Raw genomic sequence first — 24,961 nt, forward strand, 5'->3', positions numbered from 1 at the left:
GAACATGTTGCTCTCATGCTGCTATAGGGGAGTATCCAAATACTGGAAGTGGAGAACCCATCTGGGGAAAATCATACATACCCAGTGTAATTGTGTCGTGGGCAATGGTTGTATAGGCTCTTTGCCTTGAGGGTAATTTTCTTGTCGTGACACTGGCTTTTTGTCCTGGGATGTATTCACTAGGAACCAAGCGGAAGCATACATGCATAAACTATTTTGCTACGTTGTGCTCTAATGAATGCCCCCCTCTCCTAACACTTATAATTTTTTAGCTTGTGGCGTGTGCTTAATCATTTGATTTTTTTTTATTTTTTATTTTTTTTAGAGCGGAGAGTATAGTCTGTGAGCTGGAGCTCCTGGGCCGAGTCACGTCTCTTGACCTGAACCACGACCGCACCGAGCTGCTCACCTGCTCCCGGGACGACCTGGTTAAGATCATCGACCTGCGCAGTAACGCGGTCCGCCAGACCTTCAGGTACAGGGACATGACACTGCTCTAGTACTTTAGACTACAGATCACTCACGTGACCGCCACACACCAATTGCTGTGTCAAGCCAGCGCTCAGGGTTTTCATTTAATATATTTAGTTATGGAGAGCCTCACCCATATTGTCAATTGAGCAATCGGATACGTTGGTAGTCAGATTCTCTTTTTTCTTATTGGTGAATAGATGCTATATGTAGGCAATGGAATTGTCCTAATAGTGCAAACCCTGCATGTCTGGCACTCCAGGCGCAATCAAACACTAATGTATTTCAAAGGAAACCAAATGCTATTTGAACCCAGGTTTGACGCGGATTAGTGGTGTTGGAGGTTTATGTTGTGTGTTCTCATCTCTCCTCCCAGTGCTCAGGGCTTCAAGTGTGGCGCTGACTGGACCCGAGTCACCTTCAGGTGAGTGACAATGGTTGGGCCTGGTCAAAAGGAGTTCACTAGGTAGGGAATAGATTGGACTGTGTCCCAAATGGCTATTATTGGTTTAGTTTTACTAACATCGGTTGTGGTCAAATTCCCTACCTTTCTCCATGCAAGTGTGCACATGCTCACCTCTCCAACCACAGTCCCATGACTCCATTTGAGCCCCTTATTTTGACCCTACTATTGCCTTGTGTACTCCTCAGTCCTGATGGCAGTTACGTGGCGGGGGGCTCTGCAGACGGCGCCTTGTATGTGTGGAATGTCCTGACGGGCAAGTTAGAGCGCACCCTGGACAAGAACCACTGGTCAGTTTGAACTTCCGGAGTAGGATCAAGTCTTCCTTCCACACTGTTTTCCAGTCAGTTTTGCACTTTTTGTAATGGTTTCAGGTTCAGGATTTGAAGGTAAGCCATAGACCTGGATATACAGCTTTAGTACCACAAAGCCTGTTTTAACTTGAGCAGTGCCATTGAGTACTTTGACCATTTTGAGGTAGTGAACTGGGTGGGACATTCTATGCGGTGTTTCCCATAGAATTTTAGCTGTAGTGGCAAGGGTTCGGGTAAGGATTATCTGAGGGTTCCAGGGGTATGAACCACCTGGAGACTTTTTTTTTGTATAAGGACTGAGAAAGGCAGTTCTGGGGAGTGACATTCTACTCAAAAATCTATGAAAATATAATTAAATATAATTAAATGGGCTGAGACACAGGGTTAACCATATACATACTCAATTGGGCTAATCATTAGCTAGATCCCAAACTCTAAACATGATCAATGTGTTTAGTGTTCCACCAAAAAATGTACATAAACACAGTGAATGTGTTAAATTTATCCCCCGGTCTCACCTATGCACACAGTGAATTATGGAGGCTAAATGCGCCTAAACCATGCTCGTATACAGCACTGATCGCTCCTTTTTAGGAGTTGAGAAAGAGTATTAGCCATGGAAAGCTGGGATTCCCCTCTTTTTAACAAAGTCGATAAAAAATTGCTTTCAGAAGATTACTGCAATTGCATTAAGATGTGCATTGACTGCTTATCAGAATACATGTTTCTCTTCTTGTGGCATTCGCAACTTGAATGCACCTCAAGGAATATTTATTTCTCGCACAGAACACACACAACGAAACAAGCTGACTAGGTAAATACCTCGGTAAACTATTCTACTATGGGGTTGTTGCTGTTCAAGTTTATATTGGCTGATACCACTGCTATGGGTTACGGAAATATCACCTGCTGCCATCCTGGATGGAATTCTGTATCAACCAATATGAACTGGGTGGGTTGGGCCCTGAATGCTGATTTGGCTGAAAGCCATGCTATACCACAGGTGTGACAAAACATCTATTTTTACTGTTCTAATTATGTTTTTGTTTTCTAATAGTAATAAGACACCTCGGGGGTTTGTGATATTTGGCCAATATACCACGGCTCAGGGCTGTGTCCCAGCACTCTCCTCGTGCATAAGACCAGCTGTATACCACATCCCCTCTGGCCTTATTGCTTAAATATACAGTGCATTTGGAAAGTATTCAGACCCCTTGACTTTTTCCACATTTTGTTAGGTTACAGCCATGTTCTGAATATTGTTTTTTCCCCCTCAAAAATCTACACACAATACCCTACAATCACAAAGCAAAAACAGGTTTTTAGATGTTTTTGCAAAAAAATTTTTTTAAATAAACAGAAATTTTGCATAAGTATTCAGACCCTTTACTCAGTACTTTGTTGAAGCACATTTGGCAGTGATTAAACCCTTGATTATTCTTTGGTATTGTGCTAAAAGCTTGGCACACCTGTATTTGGGAAGATTCTCCCCGATCTTCTCAAGCTCTGTCAGGTTGAATATGGAGCGTCGGCTGGGACTTGTCCCGAAGCCAGTCCTGCATTGTCTTGGCTGTGTGCTTCTGGCCTGTTGGAAGGTGACCCTTCGCCCCAGTCTGAGGTCCTGAGTCCCCTAGAGCAGGTTTTTATCAAGGATCTCTCTGTACTTTGCTCTGTTCATCTTTCCCTCCATCCTGACTAGTCTCCCAGTCCCTGCTGCTGAAAAACATTCCCACAGCATGATGCTGCCACCCATGCTTCACCGTAGGGATGGTGCCAGGTTTCCTCCAGATGTGACGCATGGCATTCAGACCAAAGAGTTCAAGCTTGGTTTCATCAGACTTGAGAACCTTGTTTCTCATGGTAGGAGTCCATGCAAGCTGTTATGTCCCTTTTACTGAGGAGTGGCTTCTGTCTGGCCCTTCTACCATAAAGGCCTGATTTGCTAGAGTGCTGCAGAGATGGTTGTCCTTCTGGAAGGTTCCCCCATCTCCACAGATTAACTCTGGAGCTCTATCAAAGGGACCACCGGGTTCTTGGTCACCTCCCTGACCAATACCTTCTCCCCTGATTGCTCAGTTTGTTTGGGCGGCCAGCTCTAGGAAGAGTCTTTGTTGTTCCAAACTTCTTCAATTTAAGAATGATGGAGGCTACTGTGTTGGACGTTAAATGCTGCAGACATGTTTTGGTACCCTTCCCCAGATCTGTGACTTATCACAATCCTGTCTCGGAGATCTACGGACAATTCCTTTGACCTCATGGCTTGGTTTTTGCTCTGACATGCACTGTCAACTGTGGGACCTTATATAGACAGGTGTGTCTGCCTTTCCAAATCATATCCAATTAATTAAGAAGGTATAAATGAACTTTTAACAAGGCACTCCTGTTAATTGAAATGCATTCCAGGTGACTACCTCATGAAGCTGGTTGAGAGAATGCCAAGAGTGCAAAGCTGTCATCAAAGCAAAAGGTGGCTACTTTGAAACATCTGAAATATAAAATATGTTTCCAGATGTTATTTCATTGTTGTGATGTCTTCACTATTATTCTACAATGCAGAACATAGTAAAAATAAAGAGAACCCCTTAAATTACTAGGTGTCCAAACTTGTGTGTGTACATTTGGGGCAGCAGGTAGCCTAGTGGTTAGAGCTTTGGTCTTGTAACTGAAATGTTGCAAGATCAAATCCCCGACAAGGTAAAAAGTCTGTCGTTCTTCCCCTGAACAAGGTAGTTAACACACTGTTCCTAGGCTGTCATTGAAAATAAGAATAGTTAAATAAAGGTAAATAAAAAATTTACTTTGGCATTATGTGGTACTGTGTAGAGGTTGACGAGGAAAAATGTATTAATCCATTTTAGATTAAGGCTGTAACGTAAAAAGTCAAGTGGTCGGAGTACTTTCCAAATGCTCTGTACTCGTCAGCAAACATTCAATTACTGCAATGGCATTCAATCACCAACCGTGTGTTTTGCCTGTTCAGACAACACACTCCAGGTGGCAGTATGACCCCTTTGTTTGTTGACCAACTCATGGTAGAAGAGATTGTACTTTAAAATTAAGTTGGCCCTCAATAGCGCAGCCCATGCTGGCACAGATGCAAGGAAAGGCACTTTTTCTATCTCTTTGGGGTAAGGTGCAACTTCTACCTGACACTCCCGTTATGCCGTCCTGCTCAGGTTTGACGTTCTGTTCTCTTCTCTCAGCTCGGCCATCAACTCGGTGTCCTGGTCGCCATCGGGAGCCTACGTGGTCAGTGTTGAGAAGGGCAGCAAGGCCGTCCTCTGGTCTGATATGTGATTGGCTATGCTCTGCTCTGGCCCGCTGCCATTGGGTGACTGGCTCTGTCTGGACTGTTCAATGGAGGCACAGACTGGACGGGGGTTCCCTAGCCCCACCCTCTAACGGCCAACCCCCGCATCAACTTTGCCTCACTGGCATTGGACCATTCTGTGCTCTGATACGTTGGGGGAGTTGTTTTCTTACCTAAAGGAGGTCATCCGGTGGCCCATGGGTGGCAGCAGAGTTTTAGTGTCCAGTTGAACATGTCAGTGATGAGCCATGAAGGCAGAGTTTTCTCTTAAAGTTAAACAAATTTATATATCCATTTGAAATTATATCCAACCAAGGCAAGGCGAATGAGTTAGACAGTTTAACTAAAAGATGACATTATAAAACAGTTGTTGCCAAATTGCCACTATAAACAGAGCTGGATTGTCTGGTTTTTAAGGCTGCAATTGGACACGTCGTTAGTTTTACAAGACCTTGGGGTGGGCAAAGGCTTTTAAAGTTTAAGTCTGTCTCCTGGGCCCACTTTTTCCATACTTATCTGATCGTATTTCGGTAATTGGATAGAAATAATCCGTAGAAATAGAATTAATAGAACACCTGCATCATTGACTTCAATGGGGACGTCTGTTAGAACTAATCTATTTCTATGCATTTTAATCTAAACAAATTGCCAAAATCCGATCTGGTAACTATGAAAAACTGGGCCCAGGTTTCAGTTTTAAATACAATTCCTTTTTTTGTCCTTAAAAAAAAATGAATGCATGGCAACCATAACGGAAAGCATTTTGTGCAGTTCCCGGTCTTTCTAATGTAGCAGTGTTTCCATTCACTTTGCACCACCTTTGCTTTGTCTGAAATTGCTCAAGGTGGGTGATTGGTTGGTTGTCTCCAACTGTATGGCGGCATTGAGTTGTCAAGTTAATACTGTAATGCTGTGCTCTTCAAACCTTGTCCTGGATACACACAGGGCCTGTTATATAGCTCTGCACCAACACACCACAAGTTTATAAGTAGTTGTACTTGGCTGGAACAAAAGCCTACACACCTCGTTGGTCCTTGGGACCAGGATTGAACAACACTGCTGTAAGGAGTGAACACGTGTTGTGAACAAGAGTAAACACAATTCTCTAAAACAAACTCATGTGCCAATCACAATGACCATGCCCCCCATGTAACATTTAAACAGGGAATGCTCTGTTTGAGATGACAATTCTCTAGACAGCTGGAATGAACCCACACACTTGGCACATCTGCTTAATACTATTTATTCAGGTGTTTGTTCAGTGTTATGTCCTATCAGTCACTGTCAACATTAAAATAATGCAATCTTCCGGTCTTGGAGGGCCACAGCATGTGCTGGTCTTTTTGAAATTCTGTTATTGATCGGTCAACTGTTAGACCCGTTTATTGGTCAGCTCACCTCGATTCCAGGGGTGAAATGCTGGGCCGCGTTCTGGAGGGATGCATAGTTCAGGACGTTGCAAGAGATGTTTCTTGTAGAGCTGACATGATTCCCCACTATAAAAGCATGTACAGTATGTTCTAATCTACATAATGTATTTGTATCGGAATTTTTATGTAGGCCTAAAGCTGACCCCATCGTCCAAAGACGTTAAGCAGATACTGTGGTCCTCCATAGCCTGGGGATTAGCTCCACTCCTTAACACTTGCATGCTGTTTTTGTTTCTTTTTCTTTTTCATTTCAATGGACTTGTTGACACACATGACATATGTGTCATGTTTACATGATGCTGTTCTAAATATCAATGACTAGTATCTATCGTTCACCACATGGGCAGGGAACCCCAGTCCCGCAAGGATCACTCGGTCCAATGGGATCTGCTGACAAAGGGCCAGGTTCAGTAGTGAAATATTGTCGAACATTGCATGTAGAAATACCATAAATAGAATCAATGATTCCTTTGTTCAATATGTCAGAGCCATGTTCTACTTATTTCTATCTGAAAGTTCCACAACGTTGAGTCCTGGGGGGTATAGTACAAAGCAAGATCAATGCTTTAGCCAGCGAACTTGCCTAAATATTCTGAAATAACATTTTTTTTGAAGGACACGTTTGAAAATGCATGGTCTGATTAAACTAACAACCAGAAGCACATATCTTAGTTTAGATTTCCTAATGAACCAGAAAATCTGATTTATTTCTGTTTATCAAAGTTAGCTGGCTAACTCATTGCTCCTGCTTGTAATATACACTTCTGCTGAAAGCACCCAAATTTGCACTTGTAATTTTTCCAGAGGGGAAAAGTTTAAGAAACTTTGATCAATGGTGTCATGTTTTTGGCTTTGTTGGTCATGTTTTCCACTCTGACAATAACTGGTGCAAACACTGAGTAAATCTTGCCCAGAAAAGTGTCTTTCACTCATTTAATAATGAAATGTTCACTATCTGATCTGAGTTGTATGAATACATGCCCTGGAGGATGCAAGGCACTGATAAGATCGAACAGGGGATTCTCTCTTAAGAGTGTTCTGTTGAAACAGGCCAGCATATCCTGCCCTCTTCGGGGTCATGTTCAGTAGTCACCAAATAGGAGAAAATGAACTGAAACCGGGGAGGACTATCTGGACTTGTCCAATAAGACAGCTAATTTTCATTTCCCGTTTTATTTATTTTTTTGTTCCATGTTCTTATGAACATGACCCAGGACTCCTTTTCCCACAGGTAACTCCAAGCTTCAGTCATCGTGTACAGGCCAGGGGAAGGGGAGGTTGGTTTTGAAATGTGCTTGGTAAACTGCTGATCAGCAGTCCTTTACCCCACCCCTCTGCGATCAGCAAAAAAGATTGTAAAGCTTAAGTTATATTATGTATGTATATGAAACATGTATGTGTTAATGTATGCACACTGAGAAAGTGTGGGAACATTTGTGTTATATCGTTTTTTGGGGTGAGGCAGATGGTAGATGACTACAGATGACGTGTGTCAATAAAATTACTATCTTACTGGTGATGTGCACTACAACAAACTACAGAATTATTAGTCATATGAGATATTCAGGAACATGGTCTTAATACAGCGAAAAGCTTTTCCACAAATTGTGTAATGGTTGCATGATCTTGGTTAGCCCGTAAAATATTCTGTGATTTGTTCTCGATTAGGTTCTGGGGATAAGTGAGTTAGAAATGGAGATTTCCTGTATGCGAAGTCCTCACCCTCACAAAAGGGAACTCTCAGCCTGTTTGTCATCCGTCGAACCAAAGCAGTTTGAGCACCGCCTTCACCCAATCCTGGTAGGTCCAAATAACCAGTGATGAAACCCAAGAGCCGGCACTAATGCTGTTTGTTATCACGCATCCCATAGGATGGTGACAGATTCTACGGTACCAGTTATGTTTAACTAAATCTGTCCACTAGAGATTAATGGGTGCATAATGTCAAGTTTCATTCAGAAATATTGGATCCTTGAAAGTACAAATGCAATATTTATTGCCATTTCAATTCATGATATACCCATGGATTATTGGTGAATATAACTTAAACTTACCCCATGAGGCATTTCATTTAACTGTCTGCTGCTATAACAGCCTCCACTCTTCTGGGAAAACTTTCCACTAGAAGTTAGAACATTGCTCTAGGGACTTGCTTCCACTCAGCCATGAGCATTAGTGAGGTCAGGCCCTGATGTTGGGAGATTAGGCCTGGCTCGCAGTCGCTGTTTCAATTCATCCCAAAGATGTTCGATGGAGTTAGGGCTCTGTGCAGGCCAGTCAAGTTGTTCCACAACGATCTCGACAAACCATTTCTATATGGACCTCGCTTGGGGGGCATTGTCATGCTGGAACAGGAAAGGGCCTTTCTCAATCTGTTGCCTCAAAGTTGGAAGCACAGTGTCGTCTAGAATGTCATTGTATGCTGTAGCGTTAAGATGTCCCTTCACTTGAACTAAAGGGCCTAGCCCGAACCATGAAAAACATCGCCAAACCATTATTCCTCTTCCACCAAACTTTACAGTTCACACTATGCATTGGGGCAGGTAGCATTCTCCTGTCATCCTCAACTCGGCTTCGTCTGCCAGATGGCGAAGGGGGATTCATCACTCCAGAGACCACGTTTCCAGAGTCCAATAGCGGTGAGCTTTACACCACTCCAGCCGACGCTTGGCATTGCGCATGGTGATCTTAGGCTTGTGTGGCTACTCTGCCATGGAAACCCATTTCGTGAAACACCCAATGAACAGTTATTGTGCCTCCAGAGGCAGTTTGGAACTCAGTGAGTGTTCCAACCGAGGACAGACAATTTTTATGCGGTTTAGCACTCGGCGGTCCCGTTCTGTGAGCTTGTGTGGCATTCAAAGGGGTGTCCATGTACTTTTGTGTGTGTATATATTTATAGTGTATCATGTTGATCTCATGGACTATTTTAGGCCCTGCATCCATAGAATTGTTGTCCATTTCCTTTCAGATGACACATTTGTGCCTGCATTAGGTCGTTAGAAAGTTTGATAATGTGTTTCAGAAAGGGGTAGTGTCTGTTTTAGACATACTTATAGAATGTATGGTGCCCTATGGTAATATATACTGGCAGAACACAATGGCCATGTTGTAGCAAACATCAAAAGCTTGCTGTGTGAATTATGTATTAAATAAGTTGTAACATGCAGATGGGCTTCAGTATTCTGGATGAGTTAAAGAGGTCTATGAGTAAATGTGCTGATCTAGGAGAAGGTCCCCCCCCATGTTCATGTAATCTTATTCAATGAGACCTTTAAATCAGAACTCCTACTGTGAGACACTGGACACATACGGCCACTGATGACATAAGCTAACAGGGAGTTGCAGTTGAATTGCAGTGGTGACCCGCACCTGTGGGTTCATGCTCTACACACAACAGAATTAGCTAAGACTTTTTTCCTCAACGGAAGTGTGTCGCAGAGAACGACAGTCTCGTCAAAGGTCTTTGCGTGGGCAGGTTTTCCAGGAAGGAAGAGCATCTCCGTCCAGTTATGGTTTAACTTGAGGTGATGGGCTGATAATTAACCTGAGATGTGTGGTAGGGATAGATATGTCTCCTGTTTTGGACTGTTTTCTGACCGTTCTTCCTGTTCTATTAGGAGACTTCCAATAAGGCCAACTTACGCATGAAAAGGAACGAGGCAAAAGCCCTAGCTGCTCTTGGGCCACCACCCTGCTACCCTCCTGGGGTGGCTGGTAGCCTAGCGGTTAGAGACGTGAGCCAGTGGCCAGGGGTTTCCAGTTCAAATCTCGGGTATGACGGGAAGAATCTGGCGTGCAACTGTAGGTTCCTAGATTCCATTGCCTGTCGTTGTGCCCTTGGCCGCAGCAGCACCTCTCCAAAAAACCTGTGTGTCTTTGGGAGGGTTCGGGTTAAGAGCAGGAGTCACGTTTCGGTTGAACCTTGTGTGGAATTGACTAATGAAGTAATCTTAAGTGCAACACTTGGGGGCTGTCACGTGTATAAGGGCTGCTTCCCAGGGTGAAGTATTCACTTCAAGGAGAATAATCCAATTTAAGGAAGTTCCCTCAATTCTACAATGCATCGGTGAGTAAAGCGGGTGTACCGTAGCATCTGAGTGATGGGTGAATATGTTTTAGTGAGATTGTGGAACAGGATTGGTGATTTCAAATTGTGATTTTGTTTGCGCATGTGTAACCCCTCAATTCTTGACTGGCGCTACATTGCAGGACTGATACCCTGACTACTCTCCAGCGTTGCAAAATAAATGTAGAAATCTAGAATATTAAATTATTGCATCCACACTGCTCGCCCGCACCAACGAGCATTTTATTTTGCCAAGGGCTAAAATAAAGTCAGTTTTATTTGTGATGCTGATCGCGCTGCAAGTCCTGCCTCTCCTATCTCCTCATTGGTTTATAGAAGCAGGTACCCACGTGCCATCATCATTGGTTATACCCATGTGGGTGACTGAAAGATGAACTAGGTCAGTGGCGGTAATGCACCTAATTTATGAAAATTGCCAAACTCAATATGAAGTCAAGAGAAGAAAAAGCCTGGAAGGAGAAGAGATGACTAGAAATGATTCGGTTGACCTGTTTATGTGGATGAATTGTTGGAGTAGAGGTCCTTGTGCATTTCAGGTAAAATAATAACTCAATGTTTATATCCCTAGCTAAATAGGACAACTTGCTAGCTAAATTGACAATGTTTAATGCTTTTCGACCTGTCCCCAAATGTAATAGAATTGGTGGTTTTTATTTTAATCTGCGTGTCGTGATCGCATTTGTTGTAGGGGGACAAAATACATTTATTCACAATAGCGCACGCGCGCAGCCGATTTGGGTTCCGTGAGACACGCACACACAGGATCTTCGGGTTCAGGCGAGTGCCCCATTTTATTGTAGTCTGGCTTTGAAGCACGCAACAGGGGTTAAAGTTAGAATCAGACCAGACCATTATGAATGTAGATTCCTCCAGCTCCTGTACATGAAAATGTAACAGTTTCAACTGTCTTGACTGCTCGTGGTAACGTTAGCCAATGAGGCGTGAAATGGCTAACAAAGTAAACATTCAGAACGTTAGCTCAGATAGCATCAAGATACTGAGATATTCAAATATCTGTGTGATCTTCAGTTTGATATAAATATACATGGCTCAAAAAAATAAAGGGAACACTTAAACAACACAAAGTAACTCCAAGTCAATCACACTTCTGTGAAATCAAACTGAGACGGCGTTTACAACCCACACAAGTGGCTCAGGTAGTGCAGCTCATCCACGATGGCACATCAATGCAAGCTGTGGCAAGAAGGTTTGCTGTGTCTGTCAGCGTAGTGTCCAGAGCATGGAGGTGCTACCAGGAGACAGGCCAGTACATCAGGAGACGTGGAGGAGGCCGTAGTAGGGCAACAACCCAGCAGCAGGACCGCTACCTCCGCCTTTGTGCAAGGAGGAGCACTGCCAGAGCCCTGCAAAATGACCTCCAGCAGGCCACAAATGTGCATGTGTCTGCTCAAACGGTCAGAAACAGACTCATGAGGGTGGTATGAGGGCCCGATGTCCACAGGTGGGGGTTGTGCTTACAGCCCAACACCATGCAGGATGTTTGGCATTTGCCAGAGAACACCAAGATTGGCAAATTCGCCACTGGGGCCCTGTGCTCTTCACAGATGAAAGCAGGTTCACACTGAGCACGTGACGGACGTGACAGAGTCTGGAGACGCCGTGGAGAATGTTCTGCTGCCTGCAACATCCTCCAGCATGACCGGTTTGGCGGTGGGTCAGTCATGGTGTGGGGTGGCATTTCTTTGGGGGGCCGCACAGCCTTCCATGTGCTCGGCAGAGGTAGCCTGACTGCCATTAGGTACCGAGATGAGATCCTCAGACCCCTTGTGAGACCATATGCTGGTGCGGTTGGCCCTGGGTTCCTCCTAATGCAAGACAATGCTAGACTTCATGTGGCTGGAGTGTGTCAGCAGTTCCTGCAAGAGGAAGGCATTGATGCTATGGCCCGCCTGTTCCCCAGACCTGAATCCAATTGAGCACATCTGGGACATCAAGTCTCGCTCCATCCACCAACGTTGCACCACAGACTGTCCAGGAGTTGGCGGATGCTTTAGTCCAGGTCTGGGAGGAGATCCCTCAGGAGACCATCCGCCACCTCATCAGGAGCATGCCCAGGCGTTGTAGGGAGGTCATACAGGCACGTGGAGGCCACACACACTACTGAGTCTCATTTTGACTTGTTTTAAGGACATTACATCAGTTGGATCAGCCTGTAGTGTGGTTTTCCACTTTAATTTTGAGTGTGACTCCAAATCCAGACCTCCATGGGTTGATAAATTTGATTTCCATTGATCATTTTTGTGTGATTTTGTTGTCAGCACATTCAACTATGTAAAGAAAAAAGTATTTAATAAGAATATTTCATTCAGATCTAGGATGTGTTATTTTAGTGTTCCCTATTTTTTTTTTGAGCAGTGTATATTCATAAGGCACTTATACAGTTCGACTAGACTTGTGTGAGGATTATGACATGTTATAGCACAAAAAGGAGCGGAGCTCAACTTTCTCCGTACCGTCTCTGCCCTAATCATAAATGAAAGGGGACTCTAATGATGGCCTCAACGGTGAACTTGACACAAGACCAATACCAGTTTATACCAGGAGGGGGCGTAAGAACAATGCATAATAGCCTTGACTAGAGGAAAAACATATTGGAACCATTCTCACACTTCATACAATTACTTGCAGGTGAAAACTGCTCCTGCTATATTCTCCCCCTCCTTGAATACGGCAAAATATCAGAACATATTCAGTAGTTTTAGTGCAACAGTTCATTTTTCCCTCAGATTACACTTAAATTGAAATCTACATTGCTCAACAATGTCAAACCACAAGGTTGTATCATAAGAATTAATGAGGGAGAGTGCTTATCATTAACCCTTCAGTGATTACATTAAATGTACCAGTCTACAAAACTCATATTCAATTCATACTCAAGTCACTTTTAAAATCTGACCCTTAGGACTCAAAATAAAGAACTAATAATAATCTCTGTTCCTTAGGACCTGACTCAATAAGCAGTGCTAATGCTGAATAGTGAACTGGCTCATGTTCTATACTTATTTGTCTTCTGTGCAAAAGCTTCTGATTCGCTCCTCTTGTAAATAAGCTTATTCACAGGTTTTAATGATATGGCCTGCTCTGGACCTAACAATGTTTGTCATGAAAGTGACGATTCCATTACATGTGAGGCTCTGGATTCAGTATTACCTGCCCTCCAGGACACCTACAGCACCCGATGTCACAGGAAGGCCAAAAAGATAATCGACAACAACCACCTAAGCCACTGCCTGTTCACCCCGCTACCGTCCAGAGGGTGAGGTCAGTACAACAGAAGCTATCAATAGCTTCTATCTCAAGGCCATCAGACTGTTAAACAGCCATCGCTAACACAGGAGAGGCCGCTGCCTACAGTCGTGGCCAAAAGTGTGAAAATTAATGTGTCATTCTCAAAAGTTTGCTGCTTCAATGTCTTTATATAATTTTGTCATATTACTATGGAATACTGAAATATAATTACAAGCATTTCATAAGTGTCAAAGGCATTTTATTGTCAATTACATGAAGTTGATGCAAAGAGACAATATTTGCTGATTTGACCCTTCTTATTCAAGACCTCTGCAATCCGCCCTGGCATGCTGTCAATTAACTTCTGGGCCACTGATGGCAGCCCCTTCTTGCATAATCAATGCTTGGAGTTTGTCAGAATGTGTGGGGTTTTGTTTGTCGACCCGCCTCTTGAGGATTGACCACAAGTTCTCAATGGGATTAAGGTCTGGGGAGTTTCCTGGCCATGGACCCAAAATATTAATGTTTTGTTCCCCCAGCCACTTATCACTTTTGCCTTATGGCAAGGTGCTCCATCATGCTGGAAAGGGCATTGTTTGTCACCAAACTGTTCCTGGATGGTTGGGAGAAGTTGCTTTCGGAGGATGTGTTGGTACCATTCTTGATTCATGGCTGTGTTCTTAGGCAAAATTGTGAGTGAGCCCACTCCCTTGGCTGAGAAGCAGCCCCACACATGAATGGTTTCAGGATGTTTTACTGTTGTCATGACCCATGACTGATGGTAGCGCTCGCCTTGTCTTCTCCGGACAAGCTTTTTTCTCAGATGCCCCAAAGAATCGGAAAGGTGATTTATCAGGGAAAATAACTTCACCCTAGTCCTCAGCAGTCCAATCCCTGTACCATTTGCAGAATATCGGTCTGTCCCTAATGTTTTTCCTGGAGAGAAGTGGCTTCTTTGCTACTCTTCTTGATGTAACGGATGTGAAATGGCTGGCTAGTTGGCGGTGGTGCGAGCTAATAGCATTTCAATTGGTGACGTCACTCGCTTTGAGACCTTGAAGTAGTGGTTCCCCTTGCTCTGCAAGGGCCGCGGCTTTTGTGGAGCGATGGGTAACGATGCTTCGAGGGTGACTGTTGACGTGTGCAGAGCGTCCCTGGTTCGCACCCAGGTCGGGGCGAGGGGACGTACGTAAAGTCTATACTGTTACATTGACACCAGGCCATCCTCAAAGTCTTTGCATCACTGTGTGTGCAGATGCACTGACACCTACCTGCTGCCAGTCCTGAGCAAGCTCTGTACTGGTGGTGCCCCGATCCCGCAGCTGAATCAACTTTAGGAGACGGTCCTGGCGTTTGCTGGACTTTCTTAGGCGCCCTGAAGCCTTATTCACAACAGTTGAACCGCTCTCCTTGAAGTTCTTGATGATCTGATAAATGGTTGATTTTAGGTGCAATCTTACTGGCAGCAATATCCTTGCCTGTGAAGCCGTTTTTGTGCAAAGCAATGATGACTGCATGTGTTTCCTTGCAGGTAACCATGATTGACCGAGGAAGAACTGATTCCAAGCACCACCCTCCTTTTGAAGCTTCCAGTCTGTTATTCAAACTCAATCAACATGACAGAGTGATCTCCAGCCTTGTCCTCGTCAACACTCACACCTGTGTTAACGAGAGAATCACTGACATGTCAGCTGCTCCTTTTGTGGCAGGGCTGAAATGCAGTGGAAATGTTTTTGGGGATTCGGTTAATTTGCATGGCAAATAGGGACTTTGCAATTAATTGAAATTCATCTGATCACTCCTCATAACATTCTGGAGTATATGCAAATTGCCATCATACAAACTGAGGCAGCAGACTTTGAAAATGTGTAATTCTAAAAACTTTTGGCCACGACTGTACAGACTTGAAATCATTGGTCACTAACAAATAGATCACTAGTCACTTCAAAGTTTTCATATCTTGATTTTTCATCCCATATGTGTATAGTTGAAGTCGGAAGTTTACATACAGTTAGGTTGGAGTCATTAAAACTCGTTTTTCAACCACTCCACAAATTTCTTGATAACAAACTATAGTTTTGGCAAGTCGGCTAGGACATTACTGTGTGCACGACACAAGTACATTTTCCAACAATTGTTTACAGATATTTTATTTCACTTATAATTCACAATTTGTGGGTCAGAAGTTTACGTACACTAAGTTGACTGTGCCTTTTTAAACAGCTTGGAAAATTCCAGAAAATTGTCACAGCTTTAGAAACTTCTGATTAGGCTAATTGACATCATTTGAGCAATTGGAGGTGTACCTGTGGATGTATTTCAAGGCCTACCTTCAAACTCAGTGCCTCTTTGCTTGACATCATGGGGAAATCAGCCAAGACCTCCAAGTCATGTTCATCCTTGGGAGCAATTTCCAAACTCCTGAAGGTACCACGTTCATCTGTACAAACAATAGTACGTGTTGTGGAATATCGACTCAGAAATATAACACTTTTACTAGAACCTGTGAATTCAATAGAGGTTGTAATACAAGGTTGGAAAGCTGAGCCCTTCCATGGAAGGACTTCATTACATACGTAGCCGAGACTAAATTATCTTATTACAGATTCCTGCCTTTATCTCTCTTTGCATTACGTATAGAGTTCCCTCCCTCTATATGAAAATAGCTTTCCTTGACCTTTTTTAATCATTATCTTTTCTTCTCAGTTCTTGCTTAACGCCCACATCTGACAGCTGTATAGGTTATAATGGTAGCAGGCCCTGGTCATATATGTTCCATTCCTTATATAGCCATTCTGTCTTAGCTCTTCAAACTGGACAGCCTAGATGCTGCTAATAATGGAAATGTAATCATAGTCATGAGTTTTGCTCCAACATGTGCCAGTATGAACACCATGGAACCACGCAGCCGTCATACCACTCAGGAAGGATATGCTTTCTGTCTCCTAGAGGTGAACGTACTTTGGTGTGAAAAGTGCAAATCAATCCCAGAACAACAGCGAAGGACCTTGTCAAGATGCTGGAGGAAACGGGTACAAAAGTATCTATATCCACAGTAAAACAAGTCCTATATTGACATAACCTGAAAGGCCGCTCAGCAAGGAAGAAGCCACTGCTCCAAAACAGACATAAAAAAGCCAGACTACAGTTTGCAACTCTCACATCATGGGGAAAAAGATTGTGCTTTTTGGAGAAATTTCCTCTGGTCTGATGAAACAATAATAGAACTGTTTGGTCATTGTTATGTTTGGAGGAAAAAGGGGGAGGCTTGCAAGCCGAAGAACACCATCCCCCACCGTGAAGCACGGGGGTGGCAGAATCATGTGTGGGGGTGCTTTGTGCCCCTCTGAACCACTTGGAATGTGATGCAATAAATCAATCATTCTCGCTACTATTATTCTGACATTTCACATTTTTACTAGGATTAAATATCAGGAATTGTGAAACAGAGTTTTAAATGTTTTGGCCAAGGTGTATGTCAACTTCTGACTTCAACTGTACACATTCTTATTCCATCCCTTTACTTAGATTTGTGTGTATTAGGTAGTTCTTGTGGAATTGTTAGATTCCTTGTTGATATCTCTGCACTGTCGGAACTAAAAGCACACGCATTTCACTACACTCGCAAAAGCATCTACTAACCATATGTATGTGACCAATAAAATTGGATTTGATCTAGGCTTTCTGTGTTGCCCATACTATGTTCAGAATCCGTTCCACTATAAGCTTCACTGGTGGACTTCTGTTGGACAAGCCGTGCCCTCTTCAGGATTCTCATCCTATTCAGTCACACCACTTCAACCCTGTTCTTGATCAAGATTTCTACTGTGGGACTGGGTGGGTGGGTTCCTGGCTGCTAACAAAACTTTGCTCCATAACTCAAACCTGAGTTATGCATGAGCTGTTCAGTACGACTGTGTGATCACGCTCTCTGGAGCCGACCTGAGTAAGACCTTTTTAAACAGGTCAACATTCACAAGGCTGCGGGGCCAGATGGATTACCAGGACGTGTGTTCCGGGCATGTGCTGACCAACTGGCAGGTGTCTTCACTGACATTTTCAACATGTCCCTGATTTGAGTCTAATACCCAACATGCTTCAAGCAGACCACCATAGTCCCTATGCCCAAGAACACAAAGGCAACCTGCCTAAATGACTACAGACCTGTGGCACTCACGTCCATAGCCATGAAGTGCTTTGAAAGGCTGGTAATGGCTCACATCAACACCATTATCCCAGAAACCCTAGACCCACTCCAATTTTCATACCGCCCAAACAGATCCACAGATGATGCAATCTCTATTGCACTCCACACTTCCCTTTCCCACCTGGACAAAAGGAACATCTATGTAAGAATGCTATTCATTGACTACAGCTCAGCGTTCAACACCATAGTGCCCTCAAAGCTCATCACTAAGCTAAGGAACCTGAGACTAAACACCTCCCTGTGCAACTGGATCGTGGACTTCCTGACGAGCTGCCCCCAGGTGGTGAGGGTAGGTAGCAACACATCTGCCATGCTGATCCTCAACACGAGCTCCCCAGGGGTGTGTGCTCAGTCCCCTCCTGTACTCCCTGTACACCCACGACTGCATGTTCCAGGCACGACTCCAACACCATTAAGTTTGCAGACAACACAACAGTGGTAGGCCTGATCACCGACAACGACAAAACAGGGAGGAGGTCAGAGACCTGGCCGGGTGGTGCCAGAATAACAACCTATCCCTCAACGTAAAAGGAGCACCGAGCACGCCACCATTCTCGTCGACGGGGCTGTAGTGGAGCAGGTTGAGAGCTTCAAGTTCCTTGGTGTCCACATCAACAACAAACTAGAATGGTCTGAACACACCAGACAATCATGAAGAGGGCACGACAAAGCCTATTCCCCCTCAGGAAACTAAAAAGATTTGGCATGGGTCCTAAGATCCTCAAAAGGTTCTACAGCTGCAACATCGAGAGCATCCTGACCTGCTGCATCACTGCCTGGTACGGCAATTGCTCGGCCTCCGACCGCAAGGCACTACAGAGGGTAGTGCGTACGGCCCAGTACATCACTTGGGGATAAGCTGCCTGCTGCCTTCACTGTAAGGTCTACTACACCTGTTGTATTCGCCGCACGTGACAAATAAACTTTGATTTGATTTACTCTGAGGTCTAGGCTGCTCACTGGAGACTTCTCCATCCAAACTGACTGCACTGGAGACCATGAAGGCACTCATCTTCACTTCCAGGCAAGACTAGAAAGTTCACACACAGCAGCAGGTTGTGATGGACTACTTTGGACTGGCCCATGACAGGGTCACTGATCTGGAAGGTGTGGGTCTTGGGAATTCTTTCCACCACCGTGTCGATAAACATCCTCCCATCGGTCTACCAACTTCCTCTGTCCTCTCTTGTTTGCTAGAAGAACTCTGTCACCTGGCTTGATGAGTGTACCTTTTACTCTCCTATTGTAAATATTTTCTTGGCGCTTCTGCGCACCACTGGTGTGTTTATCAGCGAAGACCATTGCCCCCTGGAGATCTTTCTTCAGGCCCTTCACATACTTTGGGTATGAGACATCGCAATCTTCTCACACAGCGTACTTGAACAGTACGTCAACAGACAGACTGGGGACTCTACCAAACATCTGGTAGAACGGGGGGAAACCAGGGGTCTCATGGGCAGTGCTGTTATACAGTACCAGTCAAAAGTTTGGACACATTCATTCCTCGGTTTTTGTTTATTTTTACTATATTCTACATTGTAGAATAATTGTGAAGACATCACTATGAAATAACACACATGTAGTAACAAGTGTTAAACAAATCAAAATATATTTGTTTCTTCAAAGTAGCCACCCTTTGCCTTGACAGCTTTGCACACTCTTGGAATCCTCTCAACCAGCTTCGTGAGGTCACCTGGAATGCATTTCAATTAACAGGTGTGCCTTGTTAATTTGTGGAATTTCTTTCCTTAATGCATTTGAGCCAATCGGTTTCTTTTTTGTGACAAGGTAGGGGTGGTATACAGAAGATGGTCTTTTACCAAATAGGACTAAGTCCATATTATGACAAGAACCGCTTAAATAAGCAAAGACAAACGGCAGTCCATTACTTTAAGACATGGTCAGTCAATCTGGGAAATTTCAACAACTTTGAACATTTCTTCAATCACTCAAATGTATTTATGAAGCCCATTTCACATCGGCCAATGTCACAAAGTGCTAAATGGAAACCCAGCCTAAAACCCCCAAAAGTAAGCAATGTAGAAGCACGGTGGCTGGGAAAAACTCCCTAGGAAGAAACCTAGAGGAGAACCAGGCTCTGAGGTGGCAAGTCCTCTTCTGGCTGTGCTGGGTAGAGATTATAATAGTACATGGCCAAGATGTTCAAACGTTCATAGATGACTAGCAGGGTCAAATAAAAGTCACAGTGGTTGTAAAGGGTGCAACAGGTCAGCACCTCAGGAGTAAAATGTCTGTTGGATTTTCATAGCTGAGCATTTAGAGAGAGAGCAGAAAACAGCAGGTCCCGGGCAAGGTAGCACGTCCGGTGAAAGTTTCAAGTGCAGTCGCAAAAACCATCAAGCGCTATGATGGAACTGGCTCTCATGAGGACCGCCACAGGTAAGGAAGACCCAGAGTTACCTCTGCTGCAGAGGATAAGTTCATTAGTTACCAGTCTCAGAAATTGCCACCGCTAATGCATGCTTCAGAGTTCAAGTAATGGACACATCAACTGTTCAGAGGAGACAGACCTTCATGGTCAAATTGCTGCAAAGAAACCACTACTAAAGGCCACCAATAAGAAGAGACTTGTTTGGGCCAAGAGACACGAGCAATGGACATTGTCAGTCGGAGTCTAAATTTGAGATTTGTGAGACAGTGTTGGTGAACGGATGAGTAGGTGAAAGCTTGCGTAGTTCCCACCATGAAGCATGGAGGAGGTGGTGTGGGGGTGCTTTTGCTTGTGACATGGTCTGTGATTTAGAATTCAAGGCGTACTTAACCAGCATGGCCGCCACAACAGTCTATTTTGGGCTTAGTCCCACTATCTTTTTGTTTTTCAACAGGACATTGACCCAATGCTCCAGCCTGTGTAAGGGCTATTTGACCAAGAATGAGAGGGATTTTTATATATTTTTTTATTTTACCTTCAGTTAAGTCCGTTAACAAATTCTTATTTTCAATGACGGCCTAGGAACAGTGGGTTAACTGCCTGTTCAGGGGCAGAACGACAGATTTGTTCCTCGTCAGCTCGGGGATTCGAACTTGCAACCTTTCGGTTACTAGTCCAACGCTCTAACCACTAGGCTACCCTCCCGCCCCACTGATGAAATGCTGCATCAGATCTGGCCTCCACAATCACCCGACCTCAACCCAATTGAGATGGTTTGGGATGAGTTGGACCGCAAAGTGAAGGAAAAGCGCGGCTCAGCATATGTGCGAACTCATTCAAGACTTTTGGAAAGCATTCTAGGTGAAGCTGGTTGAGAATGCCAAGAGTGTGAAAAGCAGTCAAGGCAAAGGGTGGCTACTTTGAAGAAGCTAAAATATATTTAGCTTTGTTTAACACTTTTTTTTTTTTGGTTACTACATGATACCATATGTTATTTCATAGTTTTTATGTCTTCACTATTATTTTACAATGTAGAAAATAGTAAAAGTAAAAACCCTTGAATGAGTAGGTGTCCAAACCTATGACTGGTACTGTACATGAATGTCAAGGTGTGCAGAATCTGAGGCCATGCCTGCTTCGTTCATGGTGGGAGTGCTCTGATTGTGTTCCCCAGAGTATGATTGAAACGCTCATTGGTGCCATTTCCCATAGGGTGTTATGGAGTATGAGACTTAATGCCTGAGATGTTGAGCAGGGCAGCTATCAACTCACTCTCAAAGTTGGCACCTTGATCAGAATGGATTCTCTCAGGGAAACCATTGGCACAGAAGTAGTTGTCCCACAACTTTCTTGCTAGCTGCTTTGTGGTCTGTGCAATGGAAGGTATGAGCGAGCTTGGTAAAGTGATATGTAACCACCAACACCTCCATAAGTCTGTTCTTCAGTCTACAGCTGTCCAGAAGTGCATACAGACCAACTGCAGCAGTGCTGTTGTCTTGATACCCTTGAGTGGTGCCAGGCCCTCTGGCTCTGGTGTTTTACCCACCCTGACACAGCACTTGACATGGCTCTGCACATCACGTTCCATAGTACTCCGATAGAATCTGCTTGACGAGGTTGTTTGCTCCTTGCCTTGGTGACCTGCCTCGTTATGGCATCCATGCAGGTCTTCCTCTCGCAGTGATTGGGGTACTAGGTATATCTTTTTCCTAGTGATTGGGTCCTTACCCACTCTGTATAGGATTCTATCCTCCAGCACTAGCTTATCCCACTGTTTTTCAAGAGCTTCAGCGCATTCAGCGGCTCATTGCGTCGCTCCCGTCTGGATGGTTGGTGGCGGCATTCCACAGATCACACGGGCTAACTCTGTTCACTCGCTGCTTGGCTCAGAGGTAATTTTTAGGGATGGATGGCAATGCATCCTGGCCTATGTCGGTGACACTGGACATGGCTTGCCAAGGCTATATTTCTGATTCTGGCATCGGTGTTCCAGTTGGCATGACTGTCAAGGATGGCAGAGACTTCATCACTGCAAAATGAGCTCACTGAAAGTGCAGCTGTGAAGGCTCTCACTCTCTTCCTGGTCTTCTAAGTGTACTAGTGAACATTGGACCACCTAAACATACCCTGGACTTTATCACCTGACAGCTTTTCTGGCTCAGAAGATTCTCATATGGCACACAGGGTGGACACTCCAATGCTATTGCCTGTGAAAGGCTCTCTGCTGAATGTGTAAGCCACAACATTATTTTGCCCAGGGGCGTATTTGAGATTGATGTTATAAGCAGTCAGCTTCGCCACCCTACGCTGTTCACAGGCATCCAGATTATCAGCCAATGCCATGTGGGATGCCCCTTTAAGAAGTTTAGCTACTGACTAGACTGCCCACTTAAGCGCTAGGAATTCAAGACTGTGCAGGATAGTTGCTCTGGGCTCTGTTCAATGACTTGCTGGCAAACGCTGTAAGGTGTGCTCTGTCTTCACCTGGTGTTACTTGCCCAAGCACCCAAGCCAACTGTCAATGCATCGGCTAGGACAAAGGGTCTGGATAAGTTAGGTCTTTGCATTGCCCACCCTATCACAGTCGGGTCTAGTCTCCTGGGATAAGCTTCCTGTACGAGCTTCCACGGCGCTGTCTTTTCCCTCTGGTTCTCTTTTGACCCAGTCGTCAGCTGGAAGAAAGGCCTAGTATTGGAACAGTTTGGGATGAAGCGTTGATACTGTCATTCCTGGGGTTAGTGATGTATCTTCTTGGGGCTCGATTCTGGACTTCAGGGAAAATTTTACATCAATCCTAGCTGAGTCAGTGGACACCAATGCTTTCAACGACGTGGCCAAAGACGTGGACTGAACGCGAGAGGGTTGACACTTAGGTGCATGTTTGAGGTTATGCACACACAGCTGCTCAAAGACCATCTCCAGGTGTTGCATGGGTTCATGTTAAATTGGAGTGAAAATCAGGTCGTTGAGTTAACAGAGCAGAGACAGGAAGTCCTGATCCCTGAAGATATTCATCATGCGCATTAAACTGGCTTGGCTATTGCGGAGGCCTTGAGGGAGACTGTTGTACTCGTGCAGTCTAACAGGCGAGGAGAAGGCAGTGAGCCACTTATCGTCCTCATAAAGCGGGTCTTTGTAGATTCCGAGGGTGAGGTCCATCGTACTGAACAGTGCAGTACCTCCCCAGGGCAGCAAGGCAGTCAGCCTGGTGTGGGAGAGGATGAGCATCTTTCAGTGTCCGGGTGTTGAGCCAGCGAAAATCAGTACAGACGCACAAGTCTCTGTTCTTCTTCCACACTAGGACAAGAGGTGAAGGGAACTCACTTGTTGACAACCTGATGATCCCCATCTCCTCCATTTCTGTAAGGCAGCCTGAATGGTCTTTCATCCATCAGATGAATCCAGTGGACAAAGTCTTTTGCAGCACCACAGTTTGTCATTCGAGAAGATGTATTCAAAAATAGTATTTCAAGGTGTTTTCACATTTCGCTCTTCCATTGGTCAGATATTTCACAGGAGTCCAGATCCAAGTCGCTGAGGCCATGCTGCTTCATTGCTTCAACAATGTTGGAAATCTGTGTGGGCTGCTCAGAGTAGACATGTTGGCTGTTGGCCTTCACACGTGCACGGTCTGCTGTTTCCACATACTCCAGAGCTATACATGGATACACATCGGCTATCTTGGCAATTCTCTGTATTGTTATGGACTTTATTCGGTGGGGTTTATGACCTTCATAGGGACCCATCCATCCCCCCACAGTGGAGTTACGACACCGAATAAAGTCCAACACAGTTGTCTGGCACCAAGACCATCTCCCCGTATTTATATGACTCCTTGAATCTGTGTGAAATATTTTATTACATTGGTTCCAATGATGAGTTTTGTTCTCTTTACCAGGAACGACCAGCATGGGCACAGTCATCTATCATTCATATACTTAAAGCTGTAAGTCACACACCCTCTTTGGGTGTACTCTCTTCCCTCCACATGAAACTAAAATGACACCTGTATTCTGCTGCACATTATAGTCCCGGGAGCCAGCATCAATGAGCATCTTCTCTACAGCTTCACTCATAGTACACACTATAGAGCCTGTGTTTAACACAGCCTTCACTGTAGTACGCCCATTAACAACAACTGGGGTATTAAACAAACTATCACTGCCATTTAAAAGCTGTGTTTATTTATTTTATTTCACCTTTATTTAACCAGGTAGGCAAGTTGAGAACAAGTTCTTATTTACAATTGCGACCTGGCCAAGATAAAGCAAAGCAGTTCGACACATACAACAACAGTTGCGTAAAACAAACATACAGTAGAAAAATTTCTATATACGATGTGAGCAAATGAGGTGAGATAAGGGAGGTAAAGGCAAAAAAAGACCATGGTGGTGAAGTAAATACAATATAGCAAGTAAAACACTGGAATGTTAGATTTGCAGTGGAAGAATGTGCAAAGGAGAAATAAAAATAATTGGGTGCAAAGGAGCTAAATAAATAAATACAGTAGGGGAAGAGGTAGTTGTTTGGGCTAAATTATAGATGGGCTATGTACAGGTGCAGTAATCTGTGAGTTGCTCTGACAGCTGGTGCTTAAAGCTAGTGAGGGAGAAGTGTTTCCGGTTTCAGAGATTTTCGTAGTTCGTTCCAGTCATTGGCAGCAGAGAACTGGAAGGAGAGGCGGCCAAAGGAAGAATTGGTTTTGTGGGTGATCAGAGAGATATACCTGCTGGAGCGTGTGCTACAGGTGGGTGCTGCTATGGTGACCAGTGAGCTAAGATAAGGGGGGACTTTACCTAGCAGGGTCTTGTAGATGACCTGAAGCCAGTGGGTTTGGCGACGAGTATGAAGCGAGGGCCAGCCAACTAGAGAGTACAGGTCGCAATTGTGGGTAGTATATGGGGCTTTGGTGACAAAACGGATGGCACTGTGATAGACTGCATCCAATTTGTTGAGTAGGGTATTGGAGGCTATTTTGTAAATGACATCGCCAAAGTCGAGGATCGGTAGGATGATCAGTTTTATGAGGGTATTT

General features: G+C 44.3%; 2 protein-coding genes across 4 annotated transcripts in view; both read left to right on the forward strand.

The window, feature by feature from the left end:
* The window catches only part of atg16l1 (ATG16 autophagy related 16-like 1 (S. cerevisiae)), a 58,559-nt gene extending 51,052 nt beyond the window's left edge, over positions 1–7,507 (forward strand). For all 3 annotated transcript variants that reach the window (XM_020503927.2, XM_020503928.2, XM_031790347.1), the window contains 4 exons: positions 326–475; positions 848–895; positions 1,123–1,224; positions 4,452–7,507. In XM_020503927.2, coding sequence (XP_020359516.1) covers positions 326–475; positions 848–895; positions 1,123–1,224; positions 4,452–4,545 — 394 coding nt within the window. In that variant the 3' untranslated portion in view covers positions 4,546–7,507. The remainder of the gene's footprint in view (positions 1–325; positions 476–847; positions 896–1,122; positions 1,225–4,451) is intronic.
* Positions 7,508–9,478: 1,971 nt separating this feature from the next.
* The window catches only part of LOC109906294 (S-arrestin-like), an 80,001-nt gene continuing 64,518 nt past the window's right edge, over positions 9,479–24,961 (forward strand). The window contains exon 1 of the mRNA XM_031790349.1: positions 9,479–10,057. The gene's annotated coding sequence lies outside the window, so the exon portion shown is untranslated. The remainder of the gene's footprint in view (positions 10,058–24,961) is intronic.

This window comes from Oncorhynchus kisutch, linkage group LG15, assembly GCF_002021735.2.
Source record: "Oncorhynchus kisutch isolate 150728-3 linkage group LG15, Okis_V2, whole genome shotgun sequence".
Taxonomy (NCBI): Eukaryota; Metazoa; Chordata; class Actinopteri; order Salmoniformes; family Salmonidae; genus Oncorhynchus; species Oncorhynchus kisutch.